The 18,692-nt window shown below is 46.5% G+C and overlaps 1 protein-coding gene across 2 annotated transcripts; it reads right to left on the minus strand.

The window, feature by feature from the left end:
* Window positions 1–471: 471 nt before the first annotated feature.
* On the minus strand, window positions 472–15,696 carry CD40LG (CD40 ligand). Of its 2 annotated transcripts, XR_003522675.1 has the most exons (6): window positions 15,456–15,696; window positions 13,484–13,615; window positions 9,505–9,559; window positions 7,562–7,624; window positions 4,285–4,872; window positions 472–563 (listed from the first exon to the last, which is right to left on the minus strand). XR_003522675.1 is itself a non-coding variant. In XM_027608831.1 (5 exons), the coding sequence occupies exons 1-5, from the start codon at window positions 15,609–15,611 to the stop codon at window positions 4,496–4,498; spliced, it is 783 nt and encodes a 260-aa protein (XP_027464632.1). In that variant the 5' UTR covers window positions 15,612–15,696; the 3' UTR covers window positions 3,805–4,495. The 2 variants fall into 2 exon arrangements, 1 of the variants encoding a protein (XP_027464632.1); XM_027608831.1 differs by lacking the exon at window positions 472–563 and having other exon boundaries at window positions 3,805–4,872.
* Window positions 15,697–18,692: the final 2,996 nt, after the last annotated feature.

Raw genomic sequence — 18,692 nt, forward strand, 5'->3', positions numbered from 1 at the left:
CCACTACACTACAATGACTATTTCTGAGGGTTTTATTTATTTTTTAAAGATTTTATTTATTTATTTGACAGAGAGAGAGAGAGAGAGAGAGAGAGACAGGCAGAAGGAGCGGGAGAAGCAGGCTTCCTGCTGAGCGGGGAGCCTAACACGGGACTCTATCCCCGGACCCTGGGATCATGACCTGAGCCGAAGGCAGATCCTTAACTGACTGAGCCACCCAGGAGCCCCTTTCTGGGGTGTTTAAAAAACGTTTTGACTTATTTATTTATTTACTTACTTACTTATTTCAAAATTAGGCTCCATGCCCGGCGTGGAGCCTAATGCGGGGCCTGAACTCACGATCCTGAGATCAAGACCTGAGCTGAGATCAGGAGCCGGATGCTTAACTGACTGAGCCACCCAGGCGCCCCTGGTTTTGTTTTTTTTAACTGGAGATGTGTTTCAGAGAGAGAGAAAAAAAAATTCTACTTAGCTTCATGTTCCAGGTTTCTGCGTCTCTTACTTCATTCAGACTGCTTTAAAGGCCTACGGCAGCGTGGCCTCCAACACAGTGGCATCAGGCCCTGTGGAAATAGTCAAATTCAGCATGAAATGCGTTCCCTCCTGGAGCCCGGGAGTCAATGTGTTGTTTTCCTTTAACTGGGGTGCCCCGTACCCACAGCTTGCCTGGGCACACTGTTTGCATCGTTTAGACCTTTGCTTCCTACCAAGTAAGAGTGATAGTAATATTTCGTACTTTGTTCATTTTCTCTTTACCTGGAAATAAAAATCATTGGTCATTTCAAGCATTCCCTTCCTGCCAATCCTTAGATGGAATGTAAAAGTAACATGTTTATAAAAATGGGATGATATTAGATAACTTATGATCAGAATATTGTAGGTTCTCAAGTCCCCATCATTTATTAGAACAACTTTGAAAATGTTCAAGTGAAGTTTGGACCAACTTCATGTACTGTTTTGCAAACTATCATGAACCAGATAGTAAAAATAGATGATGTACTTTTTAAGGATTTTATTTTTAAGTTATCTCCACACCCAACGTGGGGCTCGAACTCAGGACCCCGAGCTCAAATGTCACATGCTCCACCAACCGAGCTGGCCAGGCACCCCAGAAAAAGAGATTATTTATTTTTATCTACAGTATAATTCGCAGTCATTCTGTGCTCCTTGAGTACAGTTCTATCATATACATGTTGTGGACATAAAATATTTTTACAGTATTGCAAATTTATGCTTTATCCAACACCCAGAATTATTTCATGAACTACTTAACCAAGTTACAAGCAGGGGCATTTATTCACTCATTTTTTTCTTCATACAATGAATCAAGGGCCAATTCTATGCCAGGCGCTATGGCAGACGCTGAAGTCACCATGAGCAGATGTACAGGACAAGGTCTTGGTTCTCAAAAAGCTCACAGCATAGTAGGAAAAACCTCAACTTCGGTAAGTGCCATGAAGCTCAGTGCAGGGTGCAGTGGGGAGGGGGATGGGGGTTCCAAGCACACAGCATGCCCGGGTCCCAAGGCGGGAGAGTACGTGTAGCCTTGCTTAGCGGAACTGAGGGTTGGAACTTAAGACATTGAGAGAGGTATTTGCAGGAGATGATGAAGCAGGGGAGTGGAAAAATCAGACATTTATTTATTTTTTTAAAGATTTTATTTATTTGAGATAGAGCGAGAGCAAGCGAGCGAGAGAGAGAGAGAGAGAGAGAGAGAGTACAGGGGGAGGGGTAGAGGGAGAGGGAGAAGGAGGCTCCCCACTGAGCAAGAAGCCTGACTCAGGGCTTGATCCCAGGACCCTGGGATCACAACCTGAGCCGAAGGCAGATGCCCAACCGACTGAGCCACCCAGGCGCCCCAAATCAGACTTTCATTTACTACTTCACTTTGGTGGTGCACGGAGAATGAATGAGAGGGAGCAAGGGTAGAGGCAGGGAGGCTAGGAGGCTGTTGTTGTATTCTGGGAGACAGATGAACGGTAGTGTGGACTAGGGTAGTGGCAGTAGAGACAGAAAGAAGTAGATTAACTTACAGACTATTTAAGAAATAGAGGTGATGTATTTATGCTGGTAGGATTGCGCATGGGAGTGAGCACAGTGAGGCTGCCATTCCCTGGCAAAGTGGACCCTGTTGCGTTGGGGGAAAGACTAGGAGTTCCATTTGGGTGCATTGGGCTTGAGGGGACAAACTGCAGGAGGCAGGTCGGGACTAAAGGCATGAAGGCGGTGTTTGAACCCAGGAGTGGGCGGGGCTGAGGAGACAGCCCACTGTGAGCATGTAGGACAGGAAGATACGAGGGTAAAGGATGGGACAAGGCGACCTCATGAGGAAGTAGTCTGAGCGGTTGAAGGCCGTTGGCTAGGTGAGGCTGACATGCAGGGGAAAGTTCTGGACGGGAGCTCTGGGAGGCGTCTTTCAGTGAGCAGTAGGAAGCACGAGAGCAGAAGAAATAGACTAGAACATGTAGTTTTTGTAACTCTAGCATTCCTTTGATAACAGATATCGTTAGCAACTTGGTTGCCAGAGGCAGAGATAATTGGGAGATATGATGTCCAAAGAAGAAGGTAGGGTGAAGTGCAAGGGCAATGTTTAAATCAGAGCATGTGAGAGTATACAAAGACTGTAAAAGTTTTGTCCAGGCTGGACATGGATTCCCTGCGCAAGAACCTTACTAAACGGGGAATGCTTCTTCCCACCCCCGCCCGCATGTCTCACCTGCGCGAGCTGGGCAAGCACTGCTGTCCCCCAAAGTGGGCACTCAGGTACCGTGAGGGAGGGAAAATCATGACCCGTGGATTGTCTCTTCTCTGTGGACGGGGCCAGGCCCTCTTCTCAGCTGGACCTGGGGTCCTGACCTTCCTAAGGGAGCCCCATACCTATGAGAATCTCATGACCAATGTCTCCTTGCTGCCATGCCGCTGCCCCACTTCCTTCAGGTGTCCCGTGCAGAGGACAAGGCTGTAGAAGGATCTTTGCTCCGGAGGACAAGACAGCACTGAGGACATATCCATGAGTCCCTGAATCGAGCAATGTCACCTCTGCTCATACCAAAGTTCTCTCGTTGAAGACGGTATGCAGCCAAGCAAGTTCAACTAGCATGCTTTCAGCCTTGTGTTAGCAATTCATGCTAGAACGTCTTCAAAGTCACTCAGTCCAGGAGGGGCTGTGTGGTCCACAGGACCAAAGAGCAGGGCTGGTGGGCAGAGTGGACCCCCCCCTTCCCCTTTCCTATTCCTACAGTAATATTTTCCTGCTTGAACCTAGGTGTTTGCTTTAAGCAACGCACTCTGCCAATAAAAATGAACAAGCCACTCTGGGTTTCTTGAAGGTGACCAAGAATAGGTCTGTTGGCTTCGGTGGCAGAACGGGGGACCAGTACTTCTCCCCCGTTTGTCCCAGCTCCATTGCCTCTCACCCAAGCTAGAACCACCTAGACAGTACGAAAAAGATCGGCAACTGCTTTTCATTAAAGATCCTCCCTCCAGCCTCGCTTAGCTGTGATTAATCAAGAACAAAAAGTCTCTTTTTCATCCCCTACAGCCTTTCCAGAGCAGGCTGGAAATAAAGACCCAGATTGCTTTTCACCGAACGAGCTTCACGTCGATCCATCAAAGCCTATCGCAGACAGCCAGGCAGGGTGCGGTCGCCAAGATATTTAGTGGTGCATTAGAAGCTTGAGAACCAAGTTTATGAACCCATCACCGAGTTTGGGAAGAACCCTTCCCAACAATTCCTCCTCCACCCCCCACCAACCTGGCCAAGGGCTTTAGGTGCTAGATGACAACAATAACATTAAGGGCACTTTATTATTCAAAAAATAAATAACAAGATCATCACAAGTTCACTCTGGAAACAAGGGAGACTGCAGGTAGATACGAGAGATTTCCTTTAAATACAGTCATTTCGGGAGGAGGAGTGGGCAGCCTCAGAGCTTCTGCCTCTGCTCTCCCCTCCCGCCTACAGTGCTGGAGACGCGACAGGGTTGAAATAAGATAACCGATTAGCAACAGCCTGACTGTGTGTGTCTAGGGGGCGGGGGGGGGGGGCGCGGAGGAGGGAGAGGATGAGAGTCAGGGTGGCTGGTGGGGGCAGGGTTTTTCAGTTCTCCGCTGCATCAGACTTTCTAGAGCCTGCCCCCTCCATCAGGGCCGCGGGGACCCAGGGCTGAGGCTCCCCATTGCCCTTCCGCGTCTTCGCTGGGAAATCAAATACATTATCCATGGAAAGACACTGCATGCAAAGAAATGAAACGAAACTTGACTAATGATCTGCCGTTTACTCACAATTCCATCTGCGCATAATGGTCTCGTCTTTTCATGGGACTCTCTGGATGCCCGCAGCCCTACATGCCTGGGGGTGTACAATAAATAGTTCTCCACGAGGAGGATCCTAGGGTTATAAATAGGCAGTTCAACAGGGGGTGGTCTTAACTGCTTTGCTGTATTACGAAGACCACCAGCATGAGCTCAGCCGCAGCCTGCGAGGTGCCACTGTTCAGAGTTTGAGTAAGCCAAAAGACGTGAAGCCCGTCCCGTGGCTCACTTGGCTTGGATCAGTCACGTTGACGAACACCGAAGCACCTGGATGCAATTCAAATACTCCTCCCAAGTGGATGGATTGTTGCCCGCAAGGTTTGGAGGAGCTGCGGGTGTTTGCAGCCCTGAGTAAGACTCTCTTGGATCCGCTCGGGGAATTCAGGCAGAGGCTAGCTATAAATGGAGCTTGACTCGAAGTTTCCCGATTGGAACAGAAGGTGACTTGGGCATAGATGTAATAGAGTCCTTGTCTTTTCACGGCCAGCTCTTTCCCGTTTTCGAGGGTTACCAGGTTGCTGCTTATGGTGTAGTACCCTTTCGGGGCCCACTGGAGAACTGTAACGGAGAGGGGGAGTTCGTGGTGAGGTGAGGCATGCATGGCTCCCATTCCTCCAGAACACAGAGTTTAATGTTCGATACCAGCTTCATATACACGTGATAGTTGGGGGCTGACCGATCGGCAGGGGCTTCACAGTCGGATGGAGCTGGGTTCCAATCCAGACTTTAGTCAAGCTCGCGCCAAGACCCTCAATCACCCTGAGCTTTTAGTTTCTCATCTGTAACACGGGGCTAGTATTACAGAGTCTCTCAGAGACTTGTTTTGAAGATTAAATACAGCAACCGGGCACAGTGAGTTTCCTTCTTCCTTTAGAGCGTTTAGAGCCAATTTGCCCTTGAACTTCAAGTGTGAGTGATTTCAAAATTCCATGTCCTGAACTATGCACACTTATAAGACATTCAGACAAAATCCTTGCTGATATGAACACTACTATCTCACCTTCTTTGGATTTTACAAAGTCAAAGAGTTGCCGGTCTATGTAGCTCAGCCTCAGCTGACAAAAGGAAAGACCCCATTTCTTCCTACTTGCGCATGCTGTCGCAAACCCGACCTGCCTCCCACAGCAAGGACTAAAATTAGGCAAGGAAGTATGAAAATGAACCTGTCATTTCACTGTGTGTTTTGATCTTCCATTGTAGTGGGCGCCACCAACTTGAAAGTACCTGTGTTCTTGTGGCTAAACCTGAGTACCCACCAACGGTGTGCCATTTTCTCGGCGGAGATGTTGAGTGGGTTCAAAGTAGTGTGTGCACCCGATTTCAAATCTCAGCTCCCACAGCCAGCTAGACTGCCGGGCGTGGGGGTTGGGGAGAAGTGAAAGTATCGATCATTTGCTTCCTTGAGCCCTTTTTAAAAATTCCTATTTGGCGATCTATCAGGGTGTGAGATTCAAGCTGTTAAGATTCATCCTTTAGTAACAGGAAAGGCATCCTGAAATGTCTGACATTTCTTGGCCCTCCGGACCACTACAGAAATGACACTTCCTTATGATGTTTTCACTTTCGGGCCATTTGAGAAGCCAAGGGCAGGTTCTCTATCTTTTAGTCCACTAGGATTATCTCTGTAAATCCTTACCTAGTCTTTGTCCTTGCTGTGGGGTGCAGGTCAAGCTTGGGGCAGCATGACCAGGCAGGAGTGGGGGGTTTGGGACTGGGGGGGGGGCGGTGAGGAATGTTGTTGTCTTCACACCTGATCCCCTGCGGACCTCCTGTGAGGCGGACCGAAATATGCTGGGACCATATCAATCTTGGACTCTTTGGCAGAATCTGAGGCCACGAAATCTATCCAAGGGCAAGGATTTCTGCGCTGGTGGGCAAAGACCAGCGGGAAGCTACTCTTCTAAGTGGTGTCTCTGTTGAGGTCATGCAATCCGGGTGTGCAAGTGTCATGTGGACTGCCACCCCGGACAAGCCACCACAGCTGGGATGTTCTCCCTTAAGTGTATTTGCTGAGAATGGCTACCTGGCAGGATTATTAAATATGGTAGGAAATAACTGGTATTAATGAAGGGCTTTCTGCGACTCTACTGACATCCAAACTACAGTAAAGGAAGCTAAGTAACAGCACCTTGCATTTGTCTAGCACATGACAGTATGACCTTCTTCCACATCAGCTGATTTGACGCTGAGGGTCACCCTGTGAAGTAAGTGAGGCGGAACATGGCAGTAAAGGGACTTGCCCAAGGTCACCTAGCAAGTGGTAGTCACGGTTCTAGAATCTCAGTTCAAAAACTTCCTATCCAGTGCTCTTCCTTCCGTGTCATGATCTGTGATAACCACGTATATATTACGCCCACTGAGAAGCCCAAGCCGCCTCAGAGATGAGGTGGTATCTCCTCTTCTCTCTTTTTGTCTCTGTCTCTATCTCTCTCATTGTATGTGTGTTTCTCACACACACACACACACACACACACACACACACTGTTTAGAACTCCTTTCTGGAAAACTGTGCTAAATTTTTCCAAGACTGTTCTGATGCCCTCAGACTGCATTTATCTAGTGAGGGGGTTTCGTGCTCGCAGGCATGTTTCCATCCATTTATCAGATGCGACAAATTCTCCAGCACCAGCTCTCTCAAGGTACAGGTTTGGGAAAAAAGATCTAAGAGCTAGAATGATGGCAGAACGTATATGGAAATAAACTTTTTCAGAGTTGAAAAGATTACAGTATGTCATCTGCTGTTACTTCATTGGAAAATCTAACGTCCTGGCACCTATTGATCTTTGCAGAATGATTTTACCTTTAATTTCCCTGAGGTTGGCCCCCGTGAGGCTGGGGTTAATCATACAGGGATTGACAGATGGCAGGAAGTACCCCCTGAGGCCCATTTACACACAGCGAAGAGGGGTTAGCGTGAGGGATGCTCCCAGCCAGGAGGTCACTACCTGCCATCTCTTCTATGTTCTCAGAATAATGGTCCCTCTACCCAGCAATTCATCATTTAGAATCGGCCATTGAGCAAGAACATAATGAGAACATCGGGATTGCTTCCCACCTCCTTTTGTCCCTTCAAGTCCCATCTGTGCATCTGAGCTCACTTTGAAGACAAAGGAGAGCATATGAGAGGTGTATGGATGGGTTGGTAAATTGGGCCCCAGAGGAAGAGAGGAGCCTGGTCATTAGGCTGCCGTGGTTGCGCATCTCAGCCTTCCCACCCAGGTGACTGGCTCGGAGGCTTTGGACTTACCGGACACTGTGTTACTACTGGCCTCACTTATGACATGGGCTGCAATTTGAGGATCCTGATCACCTGAAATGAAACCAAAAGCCAACTGTCAGGCCAAAGCAATACCATACTGCCCACAGAACTATCCGGTCTAGTCCTATAGCTATGTCATAGAGACAGGGCGTAAGTAGGTTACACAAAAGAAAGAGTACAACGGTCTGAAATCCCTGTCACAGGGGAAAGCAGGTTTCTAGAATCTGAACAACTGAGTTGGCTATTTGCATTGATCCCATTCTTCTAATGGTCGTTCTGTACCTGACTCCACTTCAGCTAGATTGACGCAGGCTAAAACTCCTGGTCTTGGTGAAATGTATTTTGAATCTTGCTGTTAGAAACAGCTCCTGGTCATTGGGAACCTCACTGGGCCCCAAGGTGGTGTCTGCACACTTAGCTGGTATGATGCCAACAGTGTCTGACATGGTCAAGCAACTGGCCAAACTATTGTACCTAGCTCGGGTTGTTTCTCGGGTAAAAACTTTGCTCTTTAATTAGATGTGCCGAGGTCCCATGTGCGGAGACTGTGTGGAAGTTTCTTTTTTTTTTTTTTTTTTTTTTTTTTTTACCAAGAATGAGCCTGCTGTCAGACACTTCGTAGGTGCCCTATAAATATTGAATCAAATTGCATGACCTAGATAACCAGTTAAGTTGATCCTTTTCCTGAAGACTGCTAGGCAACACCCACGTGCACCATTTCCTCAAATTTCACTGTAACTCACAGACAACATGGTACCACTCAACACATCTTACAGTCATTCTGAAGACGAAAACTTCATGGAAATCAGATGGCCCATTGCATCCAGAGCAACAGTTAACGCAAGCTCTGAGTACTCTCTTTGCCTCAGAAAATAGTATCTGTATCTCTGTATGGATATATTTCTTTGTATGTATTAATAAGCCATAGATAGCATCGTTTTCACTGACGTTGTGAATAACACTGGTCTGCCAACACTCCATCTCCCCCATGCTCAGCCGCTCGCTCACTCCAAGCATTATTATTGTGTTTGGGGTGCTAAATTCTAGGAGGAACAGGGAGAGGAGAAGCCCCGGAAATGGTCATGGGAGGAACAGTGGAAGACACTGGGGAGGTTTAGCCTGGAGAAGAAGAGGCTTGGGGGCCACGATTGCTGTTTTCAACATCTGGACAGCTGCTGTCTGTAAGAATTCTACTTTGCTTAGTATGGTCCCAAAGAGCAGAACTGGGTCTAGTGAGTGGAGATTATAGGAACAAATTTCAACTCCAGAGGAGGAAAGACTTCTCTCTGAGTAGTACAGTAATCTTATTATAATTACTAGAGCCATTCAAAGTTGGACCAGGATGATGAATGAGCTAGAAGGTGCCTAGCGTGTTGGATCAGAGGCCAGATTGTTGTGAAAGAGATTCGTGCTATGTGGGTGGCACTGCGTTTGAGAACCCTTCCTTCCAGTCAAGATCCCTTCCAACCCTGAGATGTTGGAGGTGTTCTGACATGGAGAACAGGGCAAAGAATGGAATGTTGTCACACAGAATCATTCCTTGATCGCAGACACCCCACTGGCCATGGTTCCCCACCCAAAGCTATTATCACTGAGCGATGAATGCCAGCGATGACTTTCTTGTCATCTTATCCTCTGTGGGTGGCACCAGGCTGTATGGTTGCTTTGATGAAGATATTGAAAACAGTGGCATTTCTTCATCCTAGGTATTGTCAGCATCAAAAGAACACAGCCTTGCCCATACATGTGCACATACAAAACCTTTCCAAATCACAGGTGTTAGAGAAGGTGTCCATTTGGCCGTTGTAGTCCTATTTTATTTCCAGGGCTAAAAATTCCCTAATTCTAACAACTGGGTTGTTCAGTGTGATCAGCCTGAAACTTCCTTTTAGGTTTTAAGTATTCACAAAAACTGATAAATAGCAACCTACCTTTTTGCATCGCAACGCTTTCTTCTTTCTTCACTTCTTTGTTTAGCATTATCTCCTAAAATAAGAATAGTGCAAAAGGTCATTTTGACAGGAAATCTGGTGTGGGGTTTTAGAGGTATCATTCATTTGGCATCTGTCATGACTCTATTGCCTCTTCCTGGTGAGGATTATCACATGGACTTAGAGCCTGTCATTAATTCCATCATAGCGATTGGGAGCCCGTGGCTCTGACAGATGAGCTGACAGCCCAGAAAGCCCAGGGGTGAGCCTGGAGGCAGGATCGGGGCCCTATTATCTCCACTGCAGTGCTCTCTCCAGACCAGAGGCTGTGAAGCTGACCCTTCCTATGACCCCAGCCTCCCCGCCTTTGACGGGTATTGACAAATAATGCTGAATGGGGAGACGTTTCCACCTTGGGAACTGGTATATAGAATATTATTAAACATAAAGCAAGGCGTGTATCTATTAGAATAAAATTGGTCTGAAATCTCTTAGGAAATGGTAATAGTACGTTTGACCTTGGGAAGAAATTCCAGACTACAAACAGACCCTCAGGCATTTTTTGTCTTGTCCCTGTCGAGGGGATGAGGAGATTCTCTTGCAGTTGGTCGCTTTGTGGGGCCTGTATATATTTAGAATAATCAGCATATAGGAAACCCAGGTAATCTCCCAATGATGCTGGTGTTCAAAGGCAAATGCAACACTTCTTAAGTGGTTTCTTTTCACTTAGCAACTGGGGAAGTTCACGGGCATGGCCATCAACACAAGCAGGAAGGGAATCAGGGCTACGGCTGCCATTTTAAAGATACTGAATACAAGGCCTCGAGGGCTTAGCAGGCTGGCACGAGGTCACCCAAGAGTCTGAGGCTGAAGCCAAGAGCAGAAACTCTGAGATCACGTTCACACCGTGGAGATTACTCTCTTTGCCTCAGAAAACAGTATCTGTATCTCTATATGGAGTTGGCTATTTGCTTAGCTCTATATGGAGTTGGCTATTTGCTTAGCTCACACCGTCACTCTGGGCTCTAAATACAAGTGCCGAGCACACTAGTATTTTCCCCCTTGATGATCAAAGTCTTGCGCGCCTTCCCATTACTGGACTCCATTTTCTATAGGGCCTTTCCTTTCCTTCCTTCCCCAAAAGGAATTAGTGTCGGGACTGTTGAGCGTCCCCGGTAGGCTCAGCTCGGTTGCCAGATGTGAGGGTGAAAGTCACAGAGCCCTACTGGGGATCCTGCGCCTCGAAAAGCTCACAGGGACCACAGGCCTTCAAGTTTCCACTTGAGCTGAGAAAATGCGGCGACAGGAAAATGTTTGTGAGACAGCCAGTAAACAAATGAGTATTTAGTGTCTTCTCAAAAATGGAGTGTGATGATCGAGGTTGAGGTACTTTTAGGCTACGTGGTTGCACTGGTGTCAGGGTTTGGCCAAGATGAAAACGTGAAGTCAGCAAAGTTTGTCTTTTATGTGCCCAGCCTTGCCTTTCTGTGAACTTTCCCCCAACCACACTCCCCAGAGCCCTTTTCTTCCCCCTTCCTTCACTCCCCACCTCAACTGAAAGACTTGTCAAAGTTGACTTTCAGAAAAATCTCAGATTAGTGATTTCTCTCTTACTGGGAAGTCTATGTGGCAGGTGTGGACAGGTTGACCTTTACCTTGAAAAGGAAATGCTTTGACCTTCATCAAAGACATCTCAGGCCTGGGGGAGGGGGGCAGACGACCCTGGAACTGACCAGTCTAGCGGGGTGGCGTGATTGTACCGTGACATTACACTCTTCAAGACGCTGCCTGCACTTCCCCGAGCATAAGCCCCAAATTCCATCTTCCCCTCAAAGTGACAGCTTGGTGCTACCTGCCTCAGGAGCTAATGAGTTACTCGTCACTAGAGCTGTCCCAGCAGAGCTTGGTGACCACTCGGTAGGGGCTGTGGGGAGAAGACTGAAGTCCTGGGTTGATCATTGGATCTGGTGACTTCTAAGACCCCTTCAAGTCCTATGATTTGGAACCCCCGAATTCAAGCCTTTGGTTGTCCTGGTCCAGTCGGACCGTGAAGCCCAGAAAGAAAGCCCTGCTAACACTCACTGAGAAGATGAAAATCCAATTTGGGGTTACTCTGCAGGTGGCCGGCTGGATTAAAAAAAAAAAAAAGTCGTCCAAAATATTGTTTAGAATGAGAAATTTGGCAGAATGGATATTGGAGAGCGGGTCCGTCTTCGGGGGAGGACTGAGAAGCCGGAGGACTATGTGACATATGGGATCCCGCTCCTGTGGCAGTAGAGGCGAGGGGCTTCCTCTGCCTTACGTCAGGAGCCCTGGTTGACAGGCCTGAGAAGGTCTGCCTTTCTAGAATATGGAACTTTGGAGCTGTCACTTTTTTCGTGCAAGCATAAGCAGAGAGGCCAAGCCCGCCAGTTTCCCTTGCTCCTCTCCTGGGTAGCTGATTTGGGAAGTTTTATGTATCTGACCTGAAATAAAGCCATTAGAAATTGGCCGTTGAACGGTAAGACTCTCAGTAAGAAAGAGAGAGGAGGGGGAAAACCAGCAGCACTCTCGCTGCAAGGCTGATCATATAATCACACAGCGTCAGGGCAGATAACCTCAGCCCTCTCGTTTATAGATGAGAAAACAGGCCCGGCCGGGGACGTGAGGTCATTTGCCCAAGGTCGCATGGCCAAGGACATTAAATATCCAATAAATATTTGGATTAATAACTGTAGTTCTGGAAGTGGCTTTCTTCCCATTTGAATTTGCAACACCTCCCAATACCCTAGAGTCCTGGCCAGAATCCTCGGACAACCAGAGAAGCTCAACTCATTTCCAAGCTTGGCCAATGAAGAGGAGTCTTCATCTAGAACCTAGATGAGTGTAAAGAATGCAAAAGCCAGCAGCAGATTTGGGCTGCACTCTGATTCCTGTAGGTGACACAGGACTAGGCTGTTAGCGTCTTTACCGTTGGAGGACAGGAATAAGCTCAGAAATAAGATCTTAAGCCCTTTACTCCCAGGTTAAATGATACATTATTTATATGCGAGAACTAACTGCTGTTGGTTTACCCAGAGTACCTGCCCCCCCACCCCCCCGCCTCCTATTCATGACCCCAAAGTGAGCTGAGGGCCAAGGGTATTTTACTCAGTGTTCTGAGAGGGGAAACAAGCAGAAAGACTGATGTTCTGCTCCAGGAGAAAGAGCTTCTGGACTCCTTGTTTGTGATGATGGAATTGATGTTGTTATGTGCGCCCTCAGTAAACACTCTAAGACTTCTTGTTCGCAGTACCTATTCCAGGCCCCAGAGACTGCAGTGACTCCTCGCTGGGGCCTCTGTCCACCTCAGGGCTTGGACGGCCCTACAGTGGACTGGCTTCATGAGCAAGTGGTGTTCTGTGGGGTCTGGTTTGAGCGGCACCGAGAAAGTCCATCCCCTTTCCCCACAGCTCTCCTCACAATAAAGGGGAAAGATCTCGCTTTCATGGCACCTGAAATTCTGTCACGAGAGAAGCGTTTGTTTGTGTGTGAGAGCCCCAGCCTTCAGAGGTCCCTACTACCCTCAGTAAGGGCAGGCCCGTACCCTGTGGCCGGCCAGTGATTCTCGCTCCCCTGGGAAATGGGGACCCGACCATGGGTCCGCAGTGACAAGGCAGCAAAGTTTGGGTGGAAAGATAGGGAAATGCCAAGGGCCAAACTCGGTGTGTTTCATAATGTTCACAGGGGCAGCTGCATGTAGTATCCCCAAAAGAGGCTCTTTTGTTCCTCTCAAGAACATTCCTATGAATGTGCACACTTCCAATTTCCCTTTCCCTTTCACATAGGATTTTGGCTTCATTTTTCCTTTGTTTTTATTGGATACATATACCCATGTATATATGTACGCACATATGTACCTATGTCTACAAAACTTCTCCATCGTCCGCGTTCATTTCCTGACCTAGCAAAAGCAGTAAAACGTTTCAACGACCCTTTAATCAACAACTGAGCTCCTTACCTTGAGAAAGGCTTCAAACCGGCTTTTAATTTCCTCACAGTTCAGTAAGGACAAGGACCCCTCTCCTTTGTTGCATTTCTGTAACGTTTTCATGAACACAAAATCTTCGTAAAGATTCCTTTCATCTTCTATCTATTTGTGAAATAACATGGACATGAGAAACATAATTCTGGAGAAGGCAGCTAATGATGTCTGCCCCTACAATCACTTCCATGGCATCAGTAACAGGAGGAGGATTTTGCAGATATAAATGGGGAATAAAAGTTATTATACCGGATTATTGTTATTTGGTATCAGCCATTAAAAAATCGACAAAAGCCAGCAATTAAAATGTCCTATTACCCGAAACTCTAGGTAGAAATCACAGCTATTCTAATAAAATTTCATTACAAAGTATACATTTTGTCCATGTATTATACCAGCAATATTCGAGAATGATCATATTCCTCATTGCTCTGTAACGATAGGTCATTGTGAACCCAGCGTCTAAAATCGTTTTCCATTGAGCTCATTTGCCCACTTCATTTTAGTTGGTGCTGCAGTGCTTTATAAAAAGAAGTTAATTTGCAATGTATGTCAATTAACTTGAGTTCTAATTACATCTCTCTCTTTTTAACTTTAGTATTTGTGGAAAACATTTGCATTTTTAAGGAAGCCATCTTTCATTCCCAAAGTTAACGAGAGAGATTTTATTTTCCAATGTCTCAGAATAATTAAATGTATGGAATTCACTTGTATAATCAACTGATTCTGGACCGTTTTCTCGTTTTAAAACAAGATCCACTTAGCCAGTGGCTTCCACTGTCATTAAGAACACACCTCAATGCTTTGGTAGATGTGGTCGCCGCTTCCCCCCATAGAGGCTAGGCTTAGGTCCAGGCATTTGATTGACAGAGCCCACCAGGCCAAACACAAACAAACAACCAGACCCAGAACCCTGCTCTTTAGTCAACTAAAATCAGAGTAACCCAGTGAATTGCCCCAACCGTCACTGCCCCTCCTTATCCTGATGAAAAACTTCATGGCGTTAATTCTAGGATGGGATCCCAATAGAGGGCATTCAAACATCCCTGAGAAAATGCAGTCTCCAGAGGTTGTACAGCCACAGTCCCCACATCCAGACTTATAGGAACAGCCAGATAATTCATCAAATTTCTCCTTTTCATATATGACTGATGTTCTGTCGGTTACGGCCAATAATGCCCCTCAGTGGAAATGGGTAAGCGCACTGAAACAGGATAAATCCCAACAGTTATTTTGTCCTGAGGATGCAAAACTACCTCCTAAGTTACTCTACAGTTTTGTTCCTGTAAGTCCAGCCACTTGAGAATGTAAAACATCGCAGAGGGAAACTGAGCAGCTTGCAACTACAATCAGTGAAGAGTTATAGAGAGAATGCCGCTTTTACTCTAAGACTGCAAATTCCGGACTTATCCATGTCCGTGCTCCTCTGAAATACTAGGAAGTTTCAGATCAAATTCATACTCTTCTTCTCTAGTTAGCAATTAAAGAAAAAGGCGTCTCCATCAGAAAAGTTTACTTCTTAAACAAAACTTTAGCAAAGAATTACAGCTAATGCCCACCTAGTGCTCACTTTGCGCGGGGCTCTGCTCTAATCTTGCTACGAGGCTAAATTCATTTAATCTGCGAGCTGGGTACTATTATCTTCCCCGTTTCTCAGATGTGGAAGCTGAGGCACAGAAATATAAAATAACTTGCCCAGGATCGCAGAGCTATTAGGGGACAGAGTCAAGATTTGAACCGAGGCAGTCTGACTCCAGAGCCCGAGCTCTCGACCCAAGACCAGAGCAGGAGACCTTACTAACTAGATGACAAGCATTATGCCACGAGACCATTTTAGCTATGTGAACTCCCACCACTGTCCATCATCTGGGTAGACCTAAAACCAATCAATCCGCAAATCAATGAGGACCCCCAACTTGAGTTAACAAGGGCTCCTGGTTCAGCTTACCTTGTCCAATCTTTTGTGAAGATACACAGCAAAGAGTGCTGACCCAATCATCTGGGTGATGAGAAAAACAGTAAGTAAATACATAAAAATTTTCATACTGACGGGTGGTCCGGTGGCCACGGATCGGGGAGCAGTTTGGCTATATGTTTCGATCATGCTGTGTTAGAGTTGAAATGCTATCTTCAGACCGAGAAGGTGGCAGAGGCAGCATGAGAACACTGTCAAAGTGGCCACCTTACTCAGGATTAGTTAAGAGCGCACAATCTTTGCAGCCCACACTTCCTGGAAAATGTGCTTCGTAGTCTTCTCTCCCAGCAAAAAAAAAAAAAAAAAGTTACGTAAAGGTTTTTTTTTTTTTTTTAATTATACCCATATCATTCACTTCCAGGCTTTCCCTTTTGTTAGTAAAGAAGAAACAAGTCTCTTCTTCCATACATTCATTCTTGCCTTGAAATGTCATAGACTTCTTAACAGAGAATGGCGATATTTTCCTATCGCTAGTTTTCTGGGTTCACCAGTTTCAAGGAAAGTGACAAATGTGTCCACCAGCAACAGACTTATTTCAATTTCAGTCTTACTAATACAAACCGGGAACCTGGCATATGGGGAAAGGAACGAATGTCAACAAAAGTTTGGACTGATTTTTATGACAGGTATACCCCCAGCTAATTGCTTCTCAAGACTTCTTTAATCTTCAAACCCAGTGAAATCCCAGCAGCTTTTCAAGTCTACATGGCACGAAGCAAAAAGGAGTGCTGAGAGTTATTTTAAAAAAATTTTAGCTGGACAGGTAATTTAAGAAACATAAATTTCTCAAGGGCCAAGAGAAGGAGGGTCTTGAAGGAAATGGGTCCAAAACCCTGGGATCGAGGTTAAAGTCGGAATCCTCGCTTGACTTGGCCAAATTGCTTGTCTACACTATTCCAGTCTGTCAGATAATTCCTGATGCTGGTGTAATGGCTCAGAATAGAGAGAACAGGCTCCAGTTAAGAGACCTGAATTCTAGTTCTTGTTCTACCAACAAATGGCTATGGACCGCAGGCAAATCACTATAGGCTGCTGCAAAGATCAAATAAAAATGTGCACGAAAGATCTTTGAGACGTATTAAGCAACAGACAACTCATCCTGAATTTGGGGGATTTGTTTAGCCAAAGGTAATGAGTTTTCCAAATAATTGCCACCTCCTTACATACTAGTAAAAAAACAAAAGAACAGTAACAACATCAAAAACACCCCAAGTTTTGACAACGAACTGAATCATTGAGATGTGTAGGATTATGCATTTCTCAATGGCTTTTGTGTCGTCTTATCAGATTGCCTTCGAAACAAAAGCAGCCGTGGAAATCCCTACCCCACATCCCAACCTGGTCTAGAAACCATGATAAGATCACTTTCGTGATTCCTATAAAATTGTTTTGAGAGACAAATAGGAAATGTAACAAAGTGCTCCGGTAGGCACACTATCTGTATTGTTAGCACCTGCTCTCTTCCCCTCCCACGCGCCTGCATCCTGTCCTTGGGCCCAGAGCTGTGTAGCTTTTCACTGCATCTGCCAAGTAGGTGGCTTCAATGCACGTGATAAACTTTCATCAGTCAGGTCAGAGGCTTCAGTTCTTAGACAAGTAACCTGAGTTCCACTGAAGGAAAATGATCATGAGAGCCAAAATGGGCTCGAGGACTTCCCCCAAGCCTGTTTCATAGGGTTACAAAATGCCAGAACTGCAAGGGCCTTGCCAAGATTAGCTCGGCCAAGTGCGCAGGGAGGGGACGCTGAAGGGCCCACCACAGAGATGCCGGCAATGTCAGGATTTGTTCCCATGACCACCTTCCAGAAAGAGTTGTCCAATCTCCCTGCCTCCCACTTGCTCAACTTCAGCCTCCTGAAGTCGCACTTCCGTCCCCAATATTCCCCTGAAACTGCTCCCACCATTATTAGCTCCCTAGTTTGGGCTGAATACTTTTTAGGGTTCATTTTTAGAGACCTTTCTATGAGTCTGTTAACCTATGATTCTGTTGTCACCCTTCTGAAAGCTTTCCCCCCTTACCTCTCAGAATGCTTCTTCGTGTGTTTCCCCTTTTCCTTCGTTCCCCTTAAAACTTTGATATTAGCCCATTCTCATTCTTCTCTCCTCTCTTCCCCTCCCATCTCTCCTCCCTGCTCCTCATTCTACACGTTTTCCTTGGGTGATTCCCATCCACTGTCATGGTTTTCACTATCACCTTCATTGTGATAAACCCCGAATCTATAACTACAACCTTGAGCTTCAGATTTATAACTACCTCGGAATATGTCCACTTGGATATCCCAAAGCCACCTCACATTTGCACGCCCTACGCTTAACTCCACTTCCAGCCCAGACCTCTTCTCCCTCAAGCTTCTTCCTATCTCAGGGTACAGTGCTACTATACCCACCTAATTGACCAGGTCAGAGACCTGGGACCCGTCCATGATTCTTCCCTCTCTCTTGCCCAGATTCTTCCCCAATCCCAGGGGCTTCTTCTCCCCCAAAGCTTCTATTTTTTTTTTTTTTGAGATTTTTTATTTATTTATTTGACAGCGAGAGAGGGAACACAAGCAGGAGGAGTGGGAGAGGGAGAAGCGGGCTTCCCGCAGAGCAGGGAGCCCGACGCAGGGCTCGATCCCAGGGCCCCGGGATCATGACCTGAGCCGAAGGCAGACGCCCAACGACTGAGCCACCCAGGTGCCCCTTCCCCAAAGCTTCTTGACCTCCACCACTTTTCTCGTGCCAACATCAGAGTCCGGGCCTACATCCCTTCTCTGCTAGATTACTAACCTGTACTCTCCGAATTTATCTCCTTGCTTCCCTTCCTGCCCTACCCCATCCATCCTTCATACTGCCAGAAGAATGTTAATTCTAAGTCTTATAAGTGACCATATTATCTAATCTGACTTGACCCCCTAAGATTCTGCACCAGACGCAGGGAAACAGATGGACCGAGTGCCCTGGCATGTTCAGCAGGAATGGGATTGGCTCCAGGATAACCTGCTTGCACTTCAGTCCATGAAGCCTCCTCTTTCTTCCGTCCTTCCTCTGCCTGGTCCTCTACAACAGTTGGCTACCTTTCCAGCTTCCAAACTTGGGCTCTATTTTCTGATTTCTGATTCTTGATCAAATGTCCTTTGTGTCAGGATGTACCATACCTGTCTCTCCCCCAAGAAGGAGTGGCCTTGGCCCTGGTGTTGGGCCCCCTTTCAAAAACTTCAGTTGCTTAAT

This window comes from Zalophus californianus, chromosome X (genome assembly GCF_009762305.2).
Source record: "Zalophus californianus isolate mZalCal1 chromosome X, mZalCal1.pri.v2, whole genome shotgun sequence".
In the NCBI taxonomy this organism is placed as follows: Eukaryota; Metazoa; Chordata; class Mammalia; order Carnivora; family Otariidae; genus Zalophus; species Zalophus californianus.